Here is a 22,200-nt window from a genome sequence, read left to right as displayed (position 1 = left end):
AACTAAGATCTGCTTATTGCAGAATCCTCGAAATTACCCAAGGCATGTTTTTTTTCTGAATGTTGATTTTGACTTTTTGCCTGGGACCAAGTGCAACATCTTTCCAAGGAAATGCTTAGAAGGCTCCGGGCAGAACCCAAAACAAATGCCAGACGCTAGGGGAAAAATTTTAAAAGTTGGATTGTCATAAAACTAATAGCTGTTTATAATTCCACACTTAGGTGATTTCATTTCTTCCTTTTTAGCTGCTAAAAGGGAAGCATATTAAGATTATTTTGTTTTGCAAACAAATGGCTAGTTTTAAGATGGACACTTGACGGAGGGTTCTCTTTTCCAGTTGGAGGGTTTCCTGATTCCAGAGGGCTCTCGGGATCTTTATCATTGGGAGGTTTGGTCCGGGGTGGACTTGTTGTGTTCATCCTTTGCCATGCTCCCAAGTTACCCGGATTGTGGAGGGGGTGGGCAGAGAAGGTCTGGCTTCTCTGGAGGGTCCCAGGATCATGGAAAGGGTACACTGGGTGAACATTAGCAGGCTCTCATTTCCAGAACCTTGGTTGATTCCACTGCTCTATTCAAGGATTCCATGAATTTGCCAAGTGACAGCCAGGAAAGGCCAAAACTTGATTCTTAAAGTACCAACAAGCTTCCTCGTCCTGAAGATTCTGCCATGGTCAGGGGAAATACTTAAACTTGGTGGGCAGTCCTAGAGAGAGCCAGGAGGTGCATCTGTCAGTGTTCAACTTTATGTAGAAAGAGGTAATGACCCAAGGGACAAAGCCAAATCCCTTGCAGACGTCTTATCCTGAGATTTAAGTTGACAGGTGGCACAGGTCTCGCTTTTTATTCTTTCTGACCCTAAAACCTTGATTCCCCAGAGATAGGGTCTGACTTCCCATATTAAGGCAGGCTCCAAGCTGGGCGCTGACCTTTCATTCTGCCAGGAAGTAAGGGTCGGGGAAAGGCCACCAGGACTGCTTCATTGGAGAAGGGCGGGGAAGGGGGGAGCTGTCCTATTCTCCCCGGAGGTCTGCCCAGCTCAAACCTGGGGTCAGAAATCAGCCTCTTAAGAGATTCCCTCATTTTTTCTTTGCTTTCTCGTTTTCTCTTCCTCTCTTTTGAAATTAAAAAAAAAATTCTTATTTTAGGGAGGTTTCTGAGCAAGCAATACCTTTTTTTTTCTTTCTTTTTTTTAAGGGAAAGGGGCCAGAACACCAACTATTTAGGGCTGGGAAGTGGAGACAATAAAATAAAGCAAGGCTGTTCAGATCTGGCTGGCAGATGGCGCTCGGCTTTTACAATTGAGAGCCTGGCTTTCCAGAATTCATAGGGAGCTTGCGCCCAAGACAGAATTCCGCAGCCCCCTCCCCTAATCCTCTTTTCCAGGGTCACAGTCCCCGCCCCTCAAGGCCCAGGGATCATTTTCTTTTTTTTTTTAAGGTTTTCCAGTGGAACAATGGATCTCTAAGGACAGATATCCCTTTTAATTAGTGGTTCTGTTAGACCATGGCCCGTGCAAAAAAACACTATCACAGTGACCTCTAACCTCCCAGCCCTTTTGCATGCCCTGGGTCTTCCAGGAACCAGTTCTGAGACCTTGGGCAAATTGCTTATCTTATGGGTTCCAGTTTTTCTCATCTGAAAAAGGAGAGGACTGTCCTTTTCACTTTAAACTTCTTTAACTATCTTCTTAAAAGTTTTAATAGGACAGGTATGCCAAATAACCATCCTGCCCCACCACACTTACACACACACACACACACACACACACACACACACACACACACACGTCTTTCTCTCTTTTCTCTTAAAGCATCCTTTCCAAAATAGCAGCTTGTACAGGAAATATTAGGCCTGCCTTTTGCCCTTTGGTACCGAATTAATAATTTCTGGGTACCCGTCATTGGGAGAACTTCTGCAGGATGCACAAGAGGGTTGGATTCTTTCTCACCCCAATCCAGGGCTAGAAAAGAAATTCAGAGGTGGCAGAGGTCCTTTTGTCCATCAGAGAAACCCTGGGAGGTTCCTGGAGGAGTTAGCATTTGAGACAATATGGGAAGATGCTGGGAGATGAGGGAGTAGATTTTGGGATAGATACTCAGTGCTGTCTTATAGAGAAGATACTGGTTGAGGGTAAATCCTTACAGTTTTTTCCATTCACGAGAAAATGGTTGGGGTTTTTGAGGGTCTCTGAGATTTCAGGGCTAGTTTTTCTTTTCTCCCCTTTATGACCTTTCTCTGCCTCTCAGGGCTGCAAGCCTGTTGAGCTTTCAGGGGCATTCTTACTAAGAAGAGTTTTCCCCAGCTGAGGACCCCCACCCTCCATCTCAGGCCCAACCCTGGGCTTAAAGGAAGGTCACGTCCGTCATGATGAGGCCAAGTCCCGTGGAGAGACAGTGAGATCTGATGGTGTCCAGGGCCAACTTCCTTGGTTCCAACAGAATGGGCACCCCTTCCATTTCTCTTCTCCCCTCCCTGCAGCAGCTGTAAAATCATGAGGTCATCTATTTGAGAAGGGCCACGTGAACTTTCTCCCATGCCAGGACCTACCAAATCCTGTCACAGGAGTTCATTCCTGTTCAACAAAACCTACCCTCCACACACCATTCTTAAATACACCCTCTCCCCTTCCCCTTTATAGCTGAAAAAAAATAAATGAAACTGAATAAAATAGACTCTACGCCAACAAGTTTCTCTTAAACTCCCAATTTCCTGGGGCTCCTTTAAAGTTTTTTTTTTCCTGCCCCCACCTTCCAATCCATAGCCCTGAACTTTGGACAAGGCAGGTTAACAAGGCTCTCCCCTTCCCCCAGATGGGGGTTCCTCTGGATGTGGGGTCCCTTGGAAAGCAGGGCAGGTGGGCTCCCCTGTTAAAGACACCTTTTCCGGGCCAGTAGAATTCTCCCCCACCAGAGGTCAGCAGAGAGCTCAGAATGACTGGGATGCCCACAGGAAGTGGGATCACTTAGAATTTTCTAGATGAAATGTAGCAAGGCCTACGGAAAAAAGCCCCAGGTTTTAGGGGGTGGGTACCTCAGATTAGGGTCTCATCCTGTTCTGGGTCCCTGGGAGTTTAGTTTTAACACCAGTGCTGCCATTTTGTACTTTAGGGAGACAGGGAGCTTAGGTCCATTCATTTGGTGGGTTTCTCTACCAGTTTTCCCCCCCTGGACAGCACACACATCTTTACCTTCTGGGGGGCCATGTCCTCTTAGAACCCAGTCTCCCACATCGGGCCAAACTACCCACTTTCGCTGCCCACAGGACTGGGAATCCACACCCCACACTTTCTCTGACCCCTTTCCCTTTTTCTTCCAGAAGTTGTACTTATTGTTAAAATGACATTATAATATTACAGGAAATCCACCCCCCGCCCTGCCCTTATCCTGTCAGGGTTTTATATCTCCTTATCTCCTCCTGTTCTCTACCCAGACATATGGATGTTTCTAAAGAGGGTACTGATGGCGGTGCGCAAACAACTTCACCTTTAACTCACCCCCCCACCCAACACTCACTGACTTCCTGAGCGCATTTCCCACATTCTCCATTGTGTCTTTTCAGGGTTCTTTTACTTGCTCAGCGCTTTCCCCTGGGGTGGGACAAGGGGGGAAGGAATCTGAATTCCTTTCTTTTCTGAACTTTTGTGAACTCAGAAGTGGAAAAACCAGCTCCCCTCCAAGCCAGTTCTTTCTAGAGGAAAGAGAGAAAAAGAAGGTACAAAAGGAAAGAGAGAGAGCAACATAGAGATGAAATTAAAAGTTTGAAAGAGAAGGAAAGAGGGGAAAGAGAAAGAAAGAAAAAGTACTTTTGCGAAATGTAGCTCTCAACGGGAGCCATAGTCCCTGCCCTCTAGGAACTTAGAATCTGGGAGGAGGAGGAGGAGGAGGAGGAGAGGGGTCTGGTTACAAGGAATGGAAGCTGCACTAGGTCGAGGATGGAGCGCTGTCAGTCCAGGCTGAACGGCCAGCGCAGCTGAGGGGCCAGGCTGCCCTTGACTGAAGGCCTGGGGTGCAGGCCCAGGAATCCGAAGGGCGGGTGAGGAACGACACAACACATCGCTCCCTCCCCATCCCACCACCCTTCAGGACCCCCCCCAGTAGGACAGGGACGGGGGGCTGGTGCCGAATGCCAAGACCAATGCCCCTACCTCCCTTCCCCACCATCCCCTGAGCTGTGACCTCCACTCTTTCTACCACAGTTGGCCCTTTTTCACTTGCTAGAACATTCTCCTGACCCTAAAATGATTCCTCTATTTTTTTCCCCTTAATTAGTAATAAGCCCCCTTCTGGCACAGCCTGATTTTCTGAGTGTTTTCACAAGCCTTACCCAACTGAGTGGTTTGATTTTTAAGAAATCTGGCACCCGTTGGACCTTTTTGACCTTAAAAAAAAAAAAAAGCCAATCTTTATGAGTTCTTTGATTTGATAACTACTCAAAACAAAGCAAAGTAAATTTTCAAGTTGAAAGTGAACACCCTGTATATTACGTATACCTCTCAGACGTTGAGGAAATCCTCAGAAGTTTATAGGTTAGTGTCCTCCAGAACTTGGCTCCTGCCAGACCCAGTATAGGCATTGTGTGCTTTTTTTTTCCTTCCTTCCTCCCTTCCTTCCTTTCTTCCTTCCCCACACTTTTGAAAAACAAGTTTTATTCTCCTGGGTATGTTCATTAGAGAGAGGAGACAATTCTGTTCTGTGAGGAAGGCGGAGGGGGCTTCTGCAAGAGGAGACAAGATTGATTGCTTTGAGCTGGGGGGGCCCTCAAGCATATCACACCCAGATGCAAATCTCTCAGGCTATTAAAAAAAAAAACAAAACACAAAGGCTGATTTTAGCTTCCTGGCATTACTGGGGAAAATATTCCGTCAGCTGCCTCTGTGTCCTGTGCTTGATTCATTAGCTCAAGCAAAAAAAATAAAATTAAATTAAAATCTTATCCTAATTTGTTGTAGTAGGACCCCAGTCTCCCCAGTTTCGGCCTAAAGCAAAAATCAACAACCAAAAAACATAGTCCACAGAGGCAGAAGACTTTTGCTAGGTTGAACAGGATTCATTTGTTCTCAAGGTTTTAACTTCCCTCCACCAGGAAAAGTTCACCCTTTTCCCAAGCCCCCAAGTTAGAAACGTGTTACTAATTGATTGGAGCTAAATTTGCATTGCTTTGAAACCCAGCAGAATGGCCGATTAAGGGGCGAGAGGGGGGGGGAAATGTAATTGCTAGCCTAATAGCCCAGAAAGCGGCCTCACCACCAATATGCTTATCGAATGGGCCTTCTGTGACCTTTAAGAATCTTTGGCGGGGGGGAGTGGTGGTGTGGGAGAGAAAAGAATCCTTAGGGGTAAAGGGTCATCATGGCTGTTCTTCAAAAAAAAAAAAAAAAGAAAAGAAAAGCTTGTTGGGAAATGTTTAATGGGAATTTAGCATAAAATGACACACCTAATTGAAGGAAATCATGGTTCCAAGTGAAAACAGTTGTCACGAATTAATTTTTGACTATTGGCAGATCTGAGGTTTACCTCATATGTAGACTGTGTCCAACTTGGCAAAGAGCATGGAATACTGCCCAGTTCTCAGTGCAAATGCTCCCATTTTCTCTCACTGATAAGTCACTGCCTAATTGGGGGGTTAAATGAGATGTCGAAATGGCTGTGTTTCCTTTTTGCCTTTCTAGTAGCATCTCTTAAGTTGCAGTAGCCAAGCATGTGTCTGCCAGGCCTCTCAGAAGCATGAAATCTTTGCTGGGTCGGTGAGTTTGCCTTCATTTGGGCATTTTTGTTTATTCATTCATTCACTCAATATACACTAATAATGTGCCCTTCCCCATGGGGAAGACAAAGGTATAAGGCATTGCTGCTCTCTTTGGTCTTAACAATCAAAACAATCCCAGGAAGCTAACCATGCACCATTGCTGCTGGGTGATTAAATAGGAAATAGACATGGCAGGTAAGAAAAGATAGAAAGGTTGTCAAAAAACACAGATGTTGGTGGCCTTCCAACCCTTCCTCAATCTAGTTGAGCAAAGCAAATCAATGGTCACATAAAATATGTTGAGTCCTGATAATGAGACTGTAGAAAACCCAGAAGGATCAAAACAGATGTCCATGTGTAGATTCGACAGGCACACGGTTCAGATTTCCACATCAGTCCAGGACTGAACAGTTGTAGGTAAACAGCAGGGGTGGGACCTTCTCGAGGCCCAGTGTGGGTCTCAGAGAAGCTACCGAACCAGGTCTTTCTTTAGGAGGTGTTGCTGAGGGTTTGCTGGGCGAACTGAGGGGTGGACTTGCTTTCAGAAGGGACTCCAGAGGCCTGACCCTGGGATAGTGAAGCTCCTTCTTCATCCATCTCCTTTAGCCAGCTCCTTCTCTCTTCTCTGATTTGTCTGGAGCCTGAGCCTTTCAGGATCTTCTGGGACTGAAAATCCTCTTAAGGGAAAGCCTTAAATTCTTCCACCTAAGCTTAGAATCTTCTGTTTATGTCTAGGATTTGTATTCTGAGGGGTGGGGTGAAAAAGCATTCACAGTTTGCATCCAGAGGTCCTGAGGTACTGTGAAGTGTTTTCATCTTAGCTTGGGTCCTCCATCTTAGCTTCTGGGATCCCCTCCATTTTGGTTTTAGTCAGTCCTCCATTTTAGGTCCTCAGCTGCCCTCCATTTTTGCTCCAGTCCACCATCTTAGGTCCTGGCCTGCCCTCCATCCTAGCTTCTGTCTTCCATCTTAGCTTCTGGGCTCTGGGACTCTTTTTCCTATTTTCCTAATGGAAATAGAGATACTCATTATTCAGGTTAGTATAATTAACCCCCAGTCTTTGCGGAAAGAAAAGTGCAGAGTTAATTGCAGAATTTAATTTCCAGCTTTTCTCTCACAAATACTTTTCAGTCATCTCTTCAGAGCCTTGGAAGAGTTGTTTTATCTATAGGGCTCTTGTAATACTCAGCATAGGATATGCGGTTTTTATAAAAATACGTGTGTGTGTATACAGATAGGTAAATAGAGAATTCTTATTTTAGATATAAGAGGAGGGAAGTGCTTTTGTGAAGGCGATTGAACTGAAGGAACTCCCCAGACAACAGGGACTGATTTCAGGAGTCAAATTCAGATTTACAGAATTAATAAGTTTGGGCTTCTCCTTGTTTGTGACATTTTCATACTTTTCACCTGAGAGGCACACTTCGAAATCAATGTGAATGAAAACCCATTTTCAGGGCATAATGTGAAGCTTGTTTACCAGCTCAGGGGGAAAAAAAAAAATCAGTTTGCCAAGTCACTTTGAAAACGTCCTTTATTACAAGTGGCTGCCTCTGTAAATGAATTAGTTATGTGCAATTACTTCCCCACCGCGGCCTGATGCTCTCTTGAATCCGGACCACTCTGCTAGGATACCTTGAAAACGTTGTCCATCCTGAGAGAACTGATTGTTAAGAGATGGGGCCACCAGGGCGCCAAGAACTGCAGTGAGCAAATGGTCCCACTGCTGGGACTCGGGGGCCCCCGGCTGCAGAGTCCCTTTCAAGGACATCTGGACAGCTGAGGCTGAGAAGACTGGATTTTGCTTCCTTCCTGCTCAGGGATGAGCCTGTAGCAAATTGGAGAAGGGGGCTTCTGGCCCCAGGCCTCCTCACCTCCCTGCAGGTGGTTGTGTTCTGTTCAGTTAATCCCATTAGCTAGCAAAGGCTTATGGGGCTACCCTTAAGGGACATTTGCATTTTAATAAAGAGCTCTCTGAGGCCAGAGACCTGAAAGAGTCACGTTTTTAATAGTGAAATAGAATTCTAACGAGAGGCTGGGGAGGGAACATTTGGGCAGTTGACACCCGAATGCTTCCCCCACCCCCAGCTCTGTGCACCCCCAAGCAGTGAATTCAGCAAATTGGCTCCCTGCCCCCACCGCCCCGTGACCCCAGGGCTTGCTCCCCGCACCGCCCCCCCCCACCCCTCCACCAGCTCTCCAGGTACAGCTCAGCGGATGTAGGAGGGGGCCTCATCCAAGTGGCAGAGTCAGGTCCACATCGAAGCTTCAGGTGCCTGACTCATTCCGGCTCAGGCCGGTAATAACAAGCCCCATGTTTTTCTCCAGCGTCCACTTCTCTGACACACAGAATAGTCAGGAAGTAAAAGATTCGAGTACTATACAGCTGCTTTGCTTTCTCTAAAAAGAAAAAAGAAAAGTCGGGGGTGGGGAGGGAGAAAGGAGCAAGGAGGCAGGAGACTAGGCCGGCAAATAATGATGCCGCAAAAACAAGCTTATTGCTGGTGTGTTACATAAACAGCCCCACCATCCTTTGCTGCAGCCCAGGGAAGAAGCTGTGCTGTAGTGACACTTGGGCTAGTTTCACACCTGAGCTTGGAGTTACTCAGAGGTGCATTAACAACTAATGATTCAATCGAGGGAGGCCTGGATTGCCATTTTGACTTGCCACATATTAGCATACCCTTCTAGAAACCCGGAACCTTCCAGTTAAGCTCCCCAGTGAAACTCAGAAGGGGCCTTTCCAAGATGCCTGATATTTAGGAAAAGGAAATTAAGCTAATTGTGAAAGCGCCTGACATGTTTCCTTAATATCTAGGTAGTTGAAGGCTAGGATTGAATATTATGAATTCCTCACATGATAAGTGTTTGAATATATGTCATGGCTTCCACACATGGTTTTCCAAAGGTGCAGCTCAGAACTACTCAGGGCCCTGGCTTACTCTGCCTTCTTTTTTTTCTTTTCTTTTTAATCTCCTTTCTTTCCTTTTTCTGCCCCCCCCCCCCAAATGTTACTGCATTGCTCACCTGAAATGTCCTTTTCAGAAAGTTCTCTGATAGCTCACAGGCTGGTGACGTCTTCACAAAATGAGAGGAGCTGAGATTGCCAGAGAGGGCCCTGGGCACTGCAGTGGCTGTGACAGGCAGGAGTGTCACCCGGCGGAGCTCTGTAGCCCTCGGCAGGCAGGAGGAGGGGGGCGCATTTCATTATGCGTGGAAGTTATAGCTTTATTTCAAACACAAACATGCAGGCCAGCAAGGATATTAAATACGCAGTCACGCTTTCCCTCTGGGCGAGGAAGGCGCTCGGATTTTGTCTTCGTTCCAAGCAGCTTCCTTCTGCCCCTTAGATAAGTCAACAGGGAGAATCGACCTCCAAGTGTGGCTACATTGCGACCCCCTGACAACGCCTGGGAGGGAGGGAGCCGGCATGATGGAGCTGAGGGCACCCTTGCTGACGGGGAAGACGGCCTCACAGCACCTTGGCTGCTGCCGCAGAGAGGCCGGCTCCAAAAACATCGATTTTTCTCCCCACTCTCCCAAGGTTAGGATTCTGCTTAGAACTCTCCGCTTCCTGCTAAAATTTCCATCACCAAAGGGCCTGATTTCAGGCAGAGAAAGGACCACTTTAGCAAATGAGAGGAGAGGAAAGCTGAGGGTCATTTCAACTGCGGCAAAAATCAGCCATGCCATTTTCCCTGACAGCACTTTAATTATGATGAAAGAACAAGATGGGTTTTGGTTGTTTTTTTTTTTTAAACCAAGGAGGCTTGTGCTGGGGGGAAGGGAGGGGGCTCTGAAGAGATATGAGGGGAGTGCCAAGCGGGCTGTCACTGCACAGTGATGGATACGCTGAAGGAGGGAGGGAAGCCCCCTGCCCGTGGTCCCGGGTCCCTGCCCCAGTTGTGCTGGTCAGGCCGGCTGTTTGTAGCCAGGGCTGAGCCTGGCCTGGGAAGAGCCCACAGGACAGGCCTTAGCCAGTGCCTCCTGAATGCTGGCTTCTCCTTTCCCCTCTGTCGAGTGAACTGTGACTTTAACCTCGAGCTGGGGGAGTCTCGCTAGTGTTCTGCTCCACTGGCTTTTAAAGCAGCTGAGGGGTTTTCAGTGGTCACATATCTCATTGTTGAAAATGGTGGTTTGTTTTTTTTTTTTCTTTTTAAAGTCAGGTTCTAGGGCCTGGGAGCTGCAGAGGAGGCCAGAGAGAACCCTGCAGGTCTGAGGGCTGAGGCCCGAGCTGTAGCAATGGGAAAAGAGGTGGAAAGCAGATGTTAATCAGTTTCTTTCAGCTCTGGCAAGAATCAGGGAAAAGGCCCATTTCCCCTTCCACCCACCCTGCCTTGACCTTCGACCTTGAGCTCTCAGGAACTCCTCCCCCACCCACCCCCCCAGCCCCTGAAGGTGGCCCTGGGATTCAGACTGGCAGTATTTAGAGAAAAAGAAAAGTGAATTCCAGACTCACTCTCAGCTGAAAAGAGCCTTAGCTCCTGGGCTTGGGAATGTGAGGAAGAGAGCAACATGGATCCATGGGGATCCTGCCCATGGGGCCCAGGAATGGAGGGAGGTAGTGGGGCATTATTTCAGCCCCCTCCTCCATTTTAGAACCTTTTCATGTCCTGCAGACACCAGGTACTGGCTGCTGGAGAGCCTCTAGGACAGAACTACACAAAGCAGGAGACGTGCTGTGACCCTGACTTTGTGCCTCTGAATTACCCAGTGTCTGTTACACATGCAGGCAGAGCACCCCGGAGGCTGCGGTAAACACTCAGGGCCGTAGTTCCCCCAGCCCTCGGGGGTGGGGTGCTCTACGCCAGCAGGTTCTTCCAAACAGTCCATGACTTTTCCAGGGTCCCTTCTGCCCCTCTGTGAACCGTCAGGCTGATACAGACCCTTCCGGTTGTGATGACAATTACCAGGCAGAGGGTAGTGAGACAGCAGGGACCTAGGGCTCTATGGCAGGAGAATAATGGGCGTTTCCCAGTGAAGCCACTTTATTTCTTGCACTTCGCCGAGAGAATTCACAAGCCAAGTGCAACACCCGCAGGATCTCACGGGAGGTGGCAGTGGTCTCAGGGTGCAGAGACGCCTCCTTTTTCTAGAACAACTGCAGTGTCCCCATCTGAGCCCCGCCAAAAGGCAGATTCTTTATCTAGATGCTCGGCGACTCTGCCTGCTGCAGAGATGGAGGAACTGTGATCCTGCTGATTTCAATGGACCGGTTGAGAAAACACGAGAGAAAAACAAATCTTTTTCTCAGTTTTCTCTTTTCTGCTTGGGAAACAATATTAGGGGCTGGCAGTTGGGTCTGCATGGAGAAAGATACAGGGGCAGCATCCTGACCTTCCGCTGTGTTGGGGGTCTGTAGGTATTTTAGAGGGATTTTAGTTGGGAGGGGGAAAAAAACATACAAATAAGATACAGAGTCTATGGGGTCAAAGCAGGCCACATTAGGAGATTGTACCTTTTCAGTGTCTGAATAAGAATCGTCTGAGAGGATTTTGGGTCTCTCTTAGAAATAAATAGGCACTTTGGAAAAGGAAAATATCCTGTTCTTTAAGAAACGGGGGTGATCGGTTAATGCCAGGTGGCCGTGATCTTAATCCTGTCTGAAGAATTGGTCTCATTTTTCATGTCAAAATTAATATTGGTTGAGATTAGATGGCTTCTTAATTTAGACCATTTGCATTTTACAGAGTGCTTAAAAGTGGTGGTGGTGGTGGGAGGTGGGCGTCAAGCCATTTTATGACGGCACCAGAGCCAAATAAATAGGACCATATAAAAAGGTTATATTGATAACCTTTTACAACATCCATTCTTTTTGCCCTGTCTTCGCTCTGGCAAACTTTGAGTCATTAGCACAACCTGAAAACTCGGATTTTCCTTGCTCGAAAAATGTAACGCTTCCTACTATAGTATGTTTTTTCTTGTCGCCCACAAACTTCCTCTTCTGGTGACCCTTCTGACTTTTTGTGTTCTTGACACTGAAGCATCCAATCAATTTGGTCAAAAGTCCAGTTGTGAAAAAGCATCTGGATGTTTTGTCCCCAGACAGCCAGTTTGTGGAATATTTGAGGATCAGCTCATCTGACCCCTCCCCTGACATTCCTCCCCCGCTCCCGCCCCACAAGTAGACTTATTTTTAGGGATCAGAGGAGACAGACCTAGAAAGCCAGCCTGCTCTTTGAGGAATGAGGAACTAGAAGGGGCATGAATAAGACGTGAGACCCTCGTGCTTTCTCTGCAGTGGCCACCTGGAGTCTGCTGCAGAGGGGCAGAGGGTCACCAGTCTTCACAGGCAGGCACACAGAGGGCAGTCTTTGTGATTAGGCTCTTGGCAGCACCATTGTCAGGGTCAAGATTTATCTGGTGCCTGTGGCCACCTTAGCATGAAAAGGAGGCTGAAGCTACCTGCCCTCATTTTGTCTTAGATTACCACCAGCTCAGGGCAGCTAGTGAAAAATACGGACGAGGAGTATTGCTTTCATAGGAAAAAAAAAATTGGTCATGATTCAGTTTCTTGAAAAAGTGCCCCCCCCCGATCCTTTATTCTCAGTCACCAAAACTAGGACTTGATCGTCAATCTCTTCTCTTTCTTTCTCATTTGGCTAGCTGATTCAGACTCTCTGGGCTTCAGTTTCTTTCAATAGCCAGGCAGGTGGGGTAGGAAGGGGATGCTAGCGGGGGCAGAGGAAGGGGGAAGGGCTCCTTGGCACCCCTCCCTCCTGGACTTCAGTCTCAGGCAGAGTAGTTCTATTTGCAGACAGCTCAGCCAAAGCAGAGCATTGCTATCACCCCCAGATGCTGTTTCCAATCGATCTTACTCATTTTCCCTCTGGGGTGCAGGCAGGGCAGAACCCAAATCTGCTCAGACTTCCCAAGCCACCCAGCCTTGATCTTTTATTTTTATTTTATAGTCACAGAACCTTGAAGATACTTTTTTAGCAGTTTAACCACATACCGAGAATTCCAGGGGGAAAAGGTCAAGAATTGATAATTTTCATTTATTAAGAGTTCATTAAGCAGACCTCTGAATTCTAATAATGACAAATCAATGTCACATTGCTAAGAGGAAAAAAGTGACAGCTGGGTGGTTTCACAGAACTCAGGTGTTGGGAGGAAGGTACAGCAAGGGCTCACCTATAGAGTGATTTTGTTTGTTTCCCTGGGGTTTTCATGTTGCTAGTACCTTTTTTGGTGTTTGTAGTTTTACTGAAAACGCATATAGTTTTCTCTCACTATCTCTTCTACTTTGGCATCCATTTTAGAAATTAAATTTTTGTTGTAGAGTTCTAAACTTTAGCTTTCTTCTTCTTTTTTACAAAGTTCCCTTCTCTGCCTTCTGCACCCTCAGTAAATCTAGAGGATATATAGTTATGCCAAGGTGAGGAATACACATCTATTTAGCACATTTAAGAATGTGCAAGGCAAATGAAATATAAAGTTATCTTATATCTGAGATGAAAACATTAAGTGTCCTTGGGGATCACCCTAGTTAGTTCACAATTTGGGTTTTTTTTTTCCCCTGTTGCATTCAACTAACTTGTGGCAGATCACTGAAATGTATTTAAGCTGATTACTGATTTTTTCTCAAAACTATTTAAGAAATTCACTTTGAAGGCTGAGAAAGACTTTCAGTTCCCCTGCTCTGGAGCGCCCCCCTGAGGTCTGGGTTAATAATAACACCATGATAGGAATTTGCAGCTAACTAGTCGGTCTTTGTGCCCAGTCTTGAGTAAACTCAGAGAGTTGGTGATGGACAGGGAGACCTGGCGTGCTGCAGTCCATGGGGTCGCACACCACTGAGCGACTGAACTGAACTTGAGTTAGGTCTTTCTAGACTTTAGGATGCTTTGAATGGTTATGAGTAAACAGTATCCATTTAGCTTGAAGATTAGATGTCTCTGCATCCCAACTAAGTTTTATATCAGCTTCCTCTGAAAGATTCTTTCACGAGCTTTTTGAAGCAGCTCCCAGGGAATCCAATTATGAAAGCATCCTGTACTCAGAAGGTAGAGGTTCACCTTTTCAGAATAAGGGAGCAGCAGCTGCAACCATCATCTTCATGAGAAGCATCCTTATTGGAACCAGGCCCCAAAATGGGACATTTGTCAACTTCTGGAGGTGGTTCTCTGTTCATCAGCCACCTGGCACCATCTTGCCAAAAGATAGGGACCCCATGCCTTTGTGGCTGGTGGCATAGACGAAAGAAAGCTTCATCTGGGCTCCTTCTTGACTACCCAGCCTTCTTCTTGCCCTCTCCAAACCACTAGGACACCCTATAGGCATTTTGCTCAGGCCAGACTTTTGACAATGCAGAGTTGCTCACTTCACACCAGAGCTCCCAAGGTTTGGTCTGGAGCCTTCACTGGCTTTCCTCAAAAATCAGCTGCCTTCATGAGTGACTGCTGATGTCTAACCCCTGGTCAGATGAAGGGACCTAGTGAAACCTTTGCCCTGCCACCCCACTCTCAAGGTGTTCATGTCTTCTATCGATGAAGGGCTAGTTTTCATTTCTTGGTGTTAGGTCACTGCAACCCTGGGATAAAAATAGGTATAGTTAGTATGTTACAGATTAGACTCCGAATTTCCAGCTTTGTGCCACTTCCTCTAGTAATACCAATTTTGGTGACACATTTCCTAGAATCCCAGGCTGGCTTCATTTGCTAAAATCCTCCAAGGACAGATCTGTTTGCTTTAAAACCTAGAAGGATTTCAAATCAGACTTCTCAGCTCCCACTTCCTCTTCCCCGTCTTCTGTCTTGATTTTCTCGTTTTCTATTCAGGGAGCAGGGGCCCCATCCACCCCCTCCCCACCCAAGGCTGGCGTTCTTGTTGACGGCTGAGCACACGTGGTCTTCGATGTGCAAAAGGCCCTTTCCTGGCTGGCTCCAGAGTTGCCACCAACGAGTTGAGGGGGAAAACTTGAGTTAGGCCTCACAATTTCAGCCAAGCTGGGCATACATCGAGTACACCTGTCACTTGAACCAGTGTCCAAAATGCAGCCCTAAGGGTCACAGCTGTGGCATTATTTCAGCATGAGCAATTCAGTATTTAATGTTCCTTGGAAAAATAAATCATTCCAAGTGGCTACTGTTCACCTATTAACCCTTAGAGGATTTCATAGAAGGAGCACGGGGATGCCATCCATAATCTTCTTGGCCAGCAACATGCACTTCCCAGTTCTGTCTTTTAAAAGACCATTCCTTATATAATAGAGAACAGGGAGTTGCAAAAACAGCATCCTCTTGCTTTGTGGCAGGCGCAGCCTTCCGGGGTGAGAAGTTAGACTTTCTTTTTCTCTCATTTATATTTTTACCTGCGTGGTACATAGCTTTCTACACAGTGGCATTCCATTTCTTTCCTCTTTTCATGGTAGCTTATATTAGCCTGCTATCACTGGCAAGTCTTATTTTACAATTAAGCGCTGTGTGTGTGGGGGGGGTGGGGTGGGGGGCAGTTCATCATTAATCAGATCTTGGGATTTCATGTGAACGGCCCCCCAGAGCGACCCACATTTTAAATGTATCCTCTTTTCTGTCACCTGGGTCTTCATAAATGAATTGTCCGTCTGCAGTTAATCCAAACAGTGCAAATCATTCTGAAGGCTGAGTGGTCCCCCTTCTGAAAGAAATTGGCTATATTTAGTTTTTTAAGCAAGCCTGCTTTGTGTTCTTTGTAAAGTCAGCGACATTCTTTCAATTTTTTCGGTGTAATTAGCACAAAAGGAGCCGTAATCTGAGAAGGTAGTAGAGACTTCAGCGACCAAGAAACAGGAATGTTCGAGAAAGCGGGCAGAGGCCGCCTTCCCAGTTCTGGGCGGCAGGCAGAGGCCCTGGGACGTGGCTGTGGGCACAGCTGAGGTCTGTAGCTCGTGAAAACATCTCCTTTCCATCTGATTCCAGCCTGATTGCAAATGCCCGTTGTTTCAGCTGGCTAGTTCTCTCTTCCTCATAACTTCCAGAGGTCGGCAAAGACCTGAGGAGCTGCTGTAGCATCTGGGCTTTGCTGAGTTGAGTAGCTCCTGGCTCATCAGGCAGAGGGCTGTGCACACCGCCCAGTCCTCCATGGACCGCCGGCAGAGGCGAGGGCACTCTCTGGGCAAATACTGAGTTGTGACCAAACAGAGGCTAAACAGAGATGGATGGGGGAGGGGCAAAGCTGGGGCTTCTCTGGGAACCAAGCATTTGTGCCCCTCAAAATAAAAACCCAGGGAAGGAGGCGGAGCTAAACTATAATTACACATTTTTCTATTTCATTTTCAACATGTGTGGGCAAACACAGAAAGATGAAAATATATCCACAGTTTTAGATAAATGTGTGACTAATTATGTCCCATTAATTGCTTAATTCTGGGTTTACCAACAACAGATGGAAGTGGGTTTGGTGGTGGGGGGCGTCGAAGGCAAGTAACACCCACAGCCCCATCAGAATCTTACTTGTCCCAAACTGAGGCTAGTAACTAATTGCAAGCCTGTTTGAAAACAGTCATCTACACTTGGTTGGTAGGTAAATACAGTAAAAACACCAAGATGGTAAAAGTTGTATTTAGCAGTTATTTCCTTTATACACAAAACAGCACTTAATTAAAGGAAATTTATTACCTGATTCATCCAGAATATTTAACGCTCTAAACACTTAATTATATGGGGCTAAACTTGAAGAATTGAATACAATGGGAAAAAAAAATCCCAAAATCTTTAAAATCAGAACAATTAAAGGATTTCTTTTTAGAAAGTTATCTTATTAGGACTTTAGGGCTCTCTTGATTGCACCAACTTGCTTTTTGTTTTTTCCTGTTGGTACTTGTTTAATAAGATGTTGAATCAAAATGCCATTTAACTAAGACATCTTGTGAACAAAGACACAAGTGAGCTGACCCGGTACCTATTGTTAACTAGTCCTCCCTGCATTATTTTCCATCCTGGATGAATTTCTATCCTAAAGGCCAAATTAAAAGTTTGAAGCAACAGGCTTTCCCATTACCTAACAAAAGTTAATTTGGTTTAGGAAAATTAACTCTTCTGCTATAGAGTGGTAACAGTTTTACATACCTCACCCCTCAATTAGGACCTCCAGTAAGAGAGTCCGTTGATCTGTGGTTGATGTCAGTAAGCCCCTCATCCAAATTATGTACCTTGAATCTTTGCAGGGCTATCATGTGTATCATTATTAAGGTTTCAGTTTTTAAAAGGAACAGTGTAGACTCTACTTTATTGTGTCCCTCTTTCAAAGTGTTTGGTGACTTTGTTAAAAGTCCAGTCCTGGGAATGTCATGAGAAAGGCACTAAGGGTCTTGGGAACTGGGCATCATAGAGACCAGGACATTCCTCTCTTTGATGGTGTCCATCCATCAGAGTCAGGAAAGATCCATCAAGACACTAAAGACCCAATTTCCCTCATTTTGTGAACCGTGCTTTTAAAATGTTTGATCCGTATCCCAAAGCCACTGGCTCAAAAAATTGGGTCCAAACACATTGGCCAATGTGCCTCCATATTTTGTTTTGATTAGAGTGTATTCTAAGTTAAAAATAAATTATTTTAGAATTAATAGGAATCAAATTGGGGAATTTCATGTGGCCCTGTAGTTAGTTCCTTGATATCAGCTTTTGAAAGGAAGTTTTGCTAACTTGAACACCATGTTTAGCTTTGAATGCAAGTTTAGGGTTACCTTGTGGTTGTCACCGTTAACTGGTGAGTGTGACAAGGAAAAAAATGCCCTAGATAAGCAGTACATTAGATTTTTAAGAACTTTATGGGATTAAGTAATAGAACCTTCTCATCAGGGATTAACTAGGAAGGCTTTTTACAATACCTGCTTCATCATGTGTATAGTACAGGTTTCAAGTCACATTCATTTGCAACAACAATTTCTAGTTGTTGCAAATTTCTAATTAGTTCTAATTTCTAACTAGTCATTCTAGTTAAAGTGCAAAATGTACTTTAAAAGACAGAAAGTACCATTGAAGTACTAAACATTATTATTAAAAACTTACAGCTAAAAGGTTTCTGTTTCAGTGGAAACCTATTTGTTTCCTAGGCTATTAAAATAATATCATAATTTTATTTTCTCTGGAACCTCACATGACCCATCTAATGAAAGTCCAAGAAGAACACATGCTTGTCCAAAAACTTAATTACACCATTAAGTGTAAAAACGTTTTCAAGATTCTGAGCTATAGCGAGTATATTGCTTCTAAAAGCAGACGAGGCATTCTTTCTCAGACAGGAAGATGCAAAAAAGCCAAGGAACACATCCACCCATAAATATGAAGTTTACAAGACCACTAAAAAAGAAAAAGAAACCCCTTGCCAATCCATCCATTGTTGTAAAGTATGCTTTGCTGGAGGGAACTGTTGATCAGTGTGTATAGCATGGGACCCCCGCTCTGTTTCACAAAGTCATAGCCGGGGGTGACCTAGTGTTTAGGTTACGGGTGTGTTATTATCCCCACTTGCTGGCTTTGGCAGGGAGCAGGTCACCTGAACCAGGCACTTTACACCCGGGACATTCTGGCCCTTTGCCCCTCTTCAGAGCTTGAAATTTCCACGACTTCCATCTCTCCCTGAGCCAAACAAGAGGCCCCTTCCACTGGAAAACTCTCCAGTCTGGACTCTTCCAAGAATTATGCTAATGGATTGCTCCACTCACAAAGCATAAACCAGGCACTTAAAATGGTAACAACCTATTAAAATAAATCACTAATTCATATGAAAAGGTCATGCATGGTGGCCTCTGAACCTGAAAGCCTTTTTTAAATTTTTTTTAAATTAAAACTTTTAAGGCCCTGGGTAGGTCAACTGCTAGAGTGAAAACTGTAGACAGTATCAGCTCACATGCCAATTAAGTACAATCTCATCTTTCACTTTGTGTCGGGTAAAAACAGAAAGCCGAACAGACCACAAACGAGCTTGTGTTTCAGAGCTCTTAGTGGCCTTTGCTTACCTGTAAACCATTGATTCCACCTGCTGTCATATATTTACAAAGTAAATGCTGTATTTGTTCATCAGTGGTTGGTCATAATATAGGTGAAAGCTACACTAAAAAAAAAGAAAAAAAAATTTTTTTTTTCCAAGAATGGCCTGCCAGGTTAGAAGTTGAAATGGCTGAAGCCTGACCTTGCTTTATACATTCTAGGACAATAGTCTTGATTGTACTTGCCTGGAATATGTGTCAGCATATGACATGGGACAGCTTCACTCCTTTCAAAGTTCAGGCGGCATATTTATCTAAAAGGGGGGAGATGGTAACCCAACTCAGGGATTTCCAAATAAGAAGACTTTTCATTATATTCTTTGTAGTAATGTGTAGCTCCTGGCATAAGTATCAAGGTTGTATTGGTTACTATTTACCTTGTTCCTCTTAAATACAATGTATTTGCTCTTCAGCCACATTAGAAGCAGGAAAGGAAGATGCTTTGGAACAAATGGAGCTTAACTAAAATCTGGCCTGTTCCTCCTCCTCATAAGCCTTCACCAATTTTTAAAAATGACAGTCGATCAATTAATCAAATTCAAGCAAGAGGTTTTTATTTAATAGGTAAAGATAAAAACTCAATCTTTAGGTAGTCTCTAATCTAGCTGGTGAATGACTAAGTCATAGTTTCAGGCAGCCTTACTGTGGAATTTATTTATGAGAACATTCTGGTCTATAGGGTGAATATTTTTATCCGTTTTTGTTTTGGTGGATGACAGTTCCTTTGAGGTTTCTGTCGACAGAAGGTGTATATTTGTGTGGAAAGAGAGGACATATCCAGAGCGTGATCAGAACCTGGCTGATTTGGGAATGGGGGTGGAAGGGCAAACACAGCAACTTTTCTGCAGAGTCCGACAATGTCTGGGCCCCGCTGTCAGGAGAGGCAGCAGATATAGATAGACCATGAGAGTCTGGAGTGAAGATTTCGCTTCCTGTTCTTAATTCCGAGTGTTCTCTGCTGACTTTGAATTGCCCTGCCATCTCTCAGGTTCACGAAGTGAGGCCTTGCAGAAGGGGGGTGGGCGTGGGGTTTGGAGGTGTACCTGATGGGGTCAACAACAAATAATAGGGGGCACCTTCATCTGTCACACTTTTTCTTATTTTGAGTTGAGCAAACTGGGGGAAGGGGGGAATTTCAACAGTCCCGTTGAATGATTAACAGTGCCTTTCTATTTTCAAAGAAAAACTATAGGGACAATTTACTCAAGGCCTCTGACCCAACCAATCAATCACCCCACCCCCTAGGTATGTTAGCTGTGTTTCCATTTACAAATAGACTGTTTTCCTCTTTTTAACCTCCCAACTTTTATCCAAAGTTTTAATGACTGTTTCAAAGTGAAAGAAAATTAAAGAACGGAGAGAGTAGTAGTCGTGACTACTTGTGAATTTGGGTTGATTGGCCCGTGACCCGTGAACCACCAAAGGCAGTTGCCAAGGTCTTAGACTGGACGTCCTGGCTACTCTTGACTCACCTGGGTACCAGGTGGGCTGCTGGGACCAAACTTTTATTGAATGAATGAATGAATTGTACCCAAGCAGACACCCGCTTGACTTCAAACGACTCAACCAAGGTCCCAGGAAAAGCGAGCCACCGCCCAGCCGTTGAGGACTGACTCGGTGTCACTGCCCTTAACCCACTGCGCTGGGTCTGCAGTATCCTTAAATGGGACAGTGCTGGGGTGGGGTGGGGGAAACACTTGAAAGTTTTTAAACAATTCTCAAACAAATTCGTGATCAATAAACTACTTTTCCATCTGTTCCAGAACACCCCCAGCCACCGCGGCCCGCGGGCCCAGCCACGGATAACTGGGACACCCTGGCCCACCACCTCGCCAACCCGGGAGGACTCCAAGGGCGCCGACCCCGTGACCTGGCCACCAGCGCTCGGCTCTCGCGTCGCCGGCTTCACCTGGCGATGATGCTCGTTCCGCGCTCATATCACACCGCACATCGCCTATCACGCGCCGCGATTAATTAGTGCGGACACCTACCTCCGCGGGTGCGCGCCGCTGGGAGGGAGGGCTGGGTGGCCGGCCCCGCGCACGCTAACCGGGAAGCGGGAGGTAAGGAGGCGCGCAGCCGGGCGAGCGCCGCCGTCGCACACTTTGCACGCCGCCCAGGGCTACACCACTCACCGAAAATTGGGAGGCAGGTCTGGGAGGCGGGGTCCGGCGCCCACCGCCTTGGGCGCCCCCAAGCCCCCCAGCGCCGCATCCCCCACGCCCCGCGCCCACACCTGTGTGGCCCCCCGCACCCGCCCGCACCCCCGGGGTGCGCGGCAGCCCGTTTGGGCACGTCCCCGGCGGGCCGATTTTTCGGCTTCCCCTTCGGTTTATAGGGGCCGCCGCGGTGGGTCCGTCCTCTGAAAAGAGGCTGGGGCGTCATCGGGCCGCTTAGGAGCGCTGCTCTCCGGCTGCACGCTCAGTCGCGTCGGCACCGCGGAGCGGGCTGCGTCAGGTGGCCAGCCCGGCGCGCTGCTCGCTAGCTGGCTCTCCGGCTCCGGGCGGCGGCGCCGTGGCTGGAGCGAAGCCTCCCGGCGCGGGGCGGCGGCGGGCGGCCGGCAGGCAGGCAGGCAGGCACTGCCTTGCGTGTGAGTGCACCTCACTCACATGTAAGTCCGGGGGCACCGTGGCCTCCCGCGGAAGTGCGAGGCGCCCGGCGCGGGGCAACAGCCACCCGGGCCGGGACAGGGCAGGGGCGCCTCGGCGCTACCGCCCTGCCCGAGCCTTCGGGGCACCCCCCAATTCTCTCTCTTCTCTTCTCTTTTCTCCATTGGCGTACCCAAGAGCCTAACCAAGGAGCGCCTGAGGGTAACAGCAAACTCGTGCCATCGCGCCTTCTGCACTTTTTCTTTTTTGAGTTGTTTGACATTTCTCGGTGCTTTTTGATTTCTCGTATTGTTGGGTGCTTTTTGGTTTGTTCTCACCCCTTTTTCGTTTGCTCATCCGTTTTGGCGCTAACTCTTAGGCAGCCAGCCCAGCAGCCCGGACGAAACCCAGCAGCCGCGCTCCGCGGCCCCTGGGACAGAGCCGCGGGGATCGCAACAGACTCCCCCGACACGGGGCGCACGGGGTCCGGCCAGCCCGAGGCCGGGGGCAAACAGGGCGCCCGGGCCAGGCGAGAGCCAGGCACCCCGAGGTGGCCGAGCCGTCATGCTGAAGATGGCCATGAAACTCAAAGCTCGAGCGTTGGAGAGCGAGAGGAAGACAGCGTTGGCTGCGGCCGAGGTGGCTGCCGAAGCTGCGGCGGTGGCTGCAGCGCTGGCCGAGCAGCGCGCGTCGCGGAAGAAAGGGGTAGCCGAGAAGCCCCCGAAGAAGTCGGAGCAAGAGGCGCCCGGCGAGAAGTTGCTGACCGAAAAAGAGAGGCGGAAGATGGAGAAGAAGCTGCTGGAGAAGAGAAGAAAAGAGGAGAAGAAGAAGGAGAAGGAGAGGAAGAAGTTGGAGAAGATGCAGAAGAAGATGAAGAAGAAGGGGCTAGAAGCCCAG

General features: G+C 47.0%; 3 protein-coding genes across 12 annotated transcripts in view; 2 read left to right on the top strand and 1 right to left on the bottom strand.

The window, feature by feature from the left end:
- GNAS (GNAS complex locus) overlaps positions 1 to 22,200 on the top strand; it is a 66,253-nt gene that overhangs the window by 24,110 nt on the left and 19,943 nt on the right. The window lies entirely within an intron of this gene.
- LOC133259478 (neuroendocrine secretory protein 55) overlaps positions 1 to 22,200 on the top strand; it is a 56,408-nt gene that overhangs the window by 24,795 nt on the left and 9,413 nt on the right. The window lies entirely within an intron of this gene.
- Positions 4,184 to 21,100, bottom strand: LOC133259479 (uncharacterized). Of its 5 annotated transcripts, XR_009740408.1 has the most exons (4): positions 20,707 to 20,910; positions 18,686 to 18,969; positions 8,773 to 8,912; positions 4,184 to 6,751 (listed from the first exon to the last, which is right to left on the bottom strand). XR_009740408.1 is itself a non-coding variant. In XM_061437051.1 (3 exons), exons 1-3 carry the CDS (start codon positions 21,098 to 21,100, stop codon positions 8,101 to 8,103), a joined length of 579 nt encoding a protein of 192 aa, XP_061293035.1. In that variant the 3' UTR covers positions 4,184 to 8,100. The 5 variants fall into 5 exon arrangements, 2 of the variants coding, with proteins under 2 accessions (XP_061293035.1, XP_061293034.1); XR_009740407.1 differs by having other exon boundaries at positions 18,686 to 20,876; XR_009740409.1 differs by lacking the exon at positions 18,686 to 18,969 and having other exon boundaries at positions 8,773 to 8,920; positions 20,707 to 20,874.

This window comes from Bos javanicus, chromosome 13, assembly GCF_032452875.1.
Source record: "Bos javanicus breed banteng chromosome 13, ARS-OSU_banteng_1.0, whole genome shotgun sequence".
NCBI lineage: Eukaryota > Metazoa > Chordata > Mammalia > Artiodactyla > Bovidae > Bos > Bos javanicus.
This window is presented reverse-complemented; position numbering and strand designations above follow the sequence as displayed.

Coding starts and splice junctions, on each gene's coding strand:
- LOC133259479 (XM_061437050.1), bottom strand. CDS start 21,100: ATGACGCCCCAGCCTCTTTTCAGAGGACGGACCCACCGCGGCGGCCCC. Junction 8,913..20,706: donor AGCGGCGCGCACCCGCGGAG/GTAGGTGTCCGC, acceptor CGAGGGCTACAG/AGCTCCGCCGGGTGACACTC. Junction 6,752..8,772: donor TTCTGAAAAGGACATTTCAG/GTGAGCAATGCA, acceptor TATTTCCATTAG/GAAAATAGGAAAAAGAGTCC.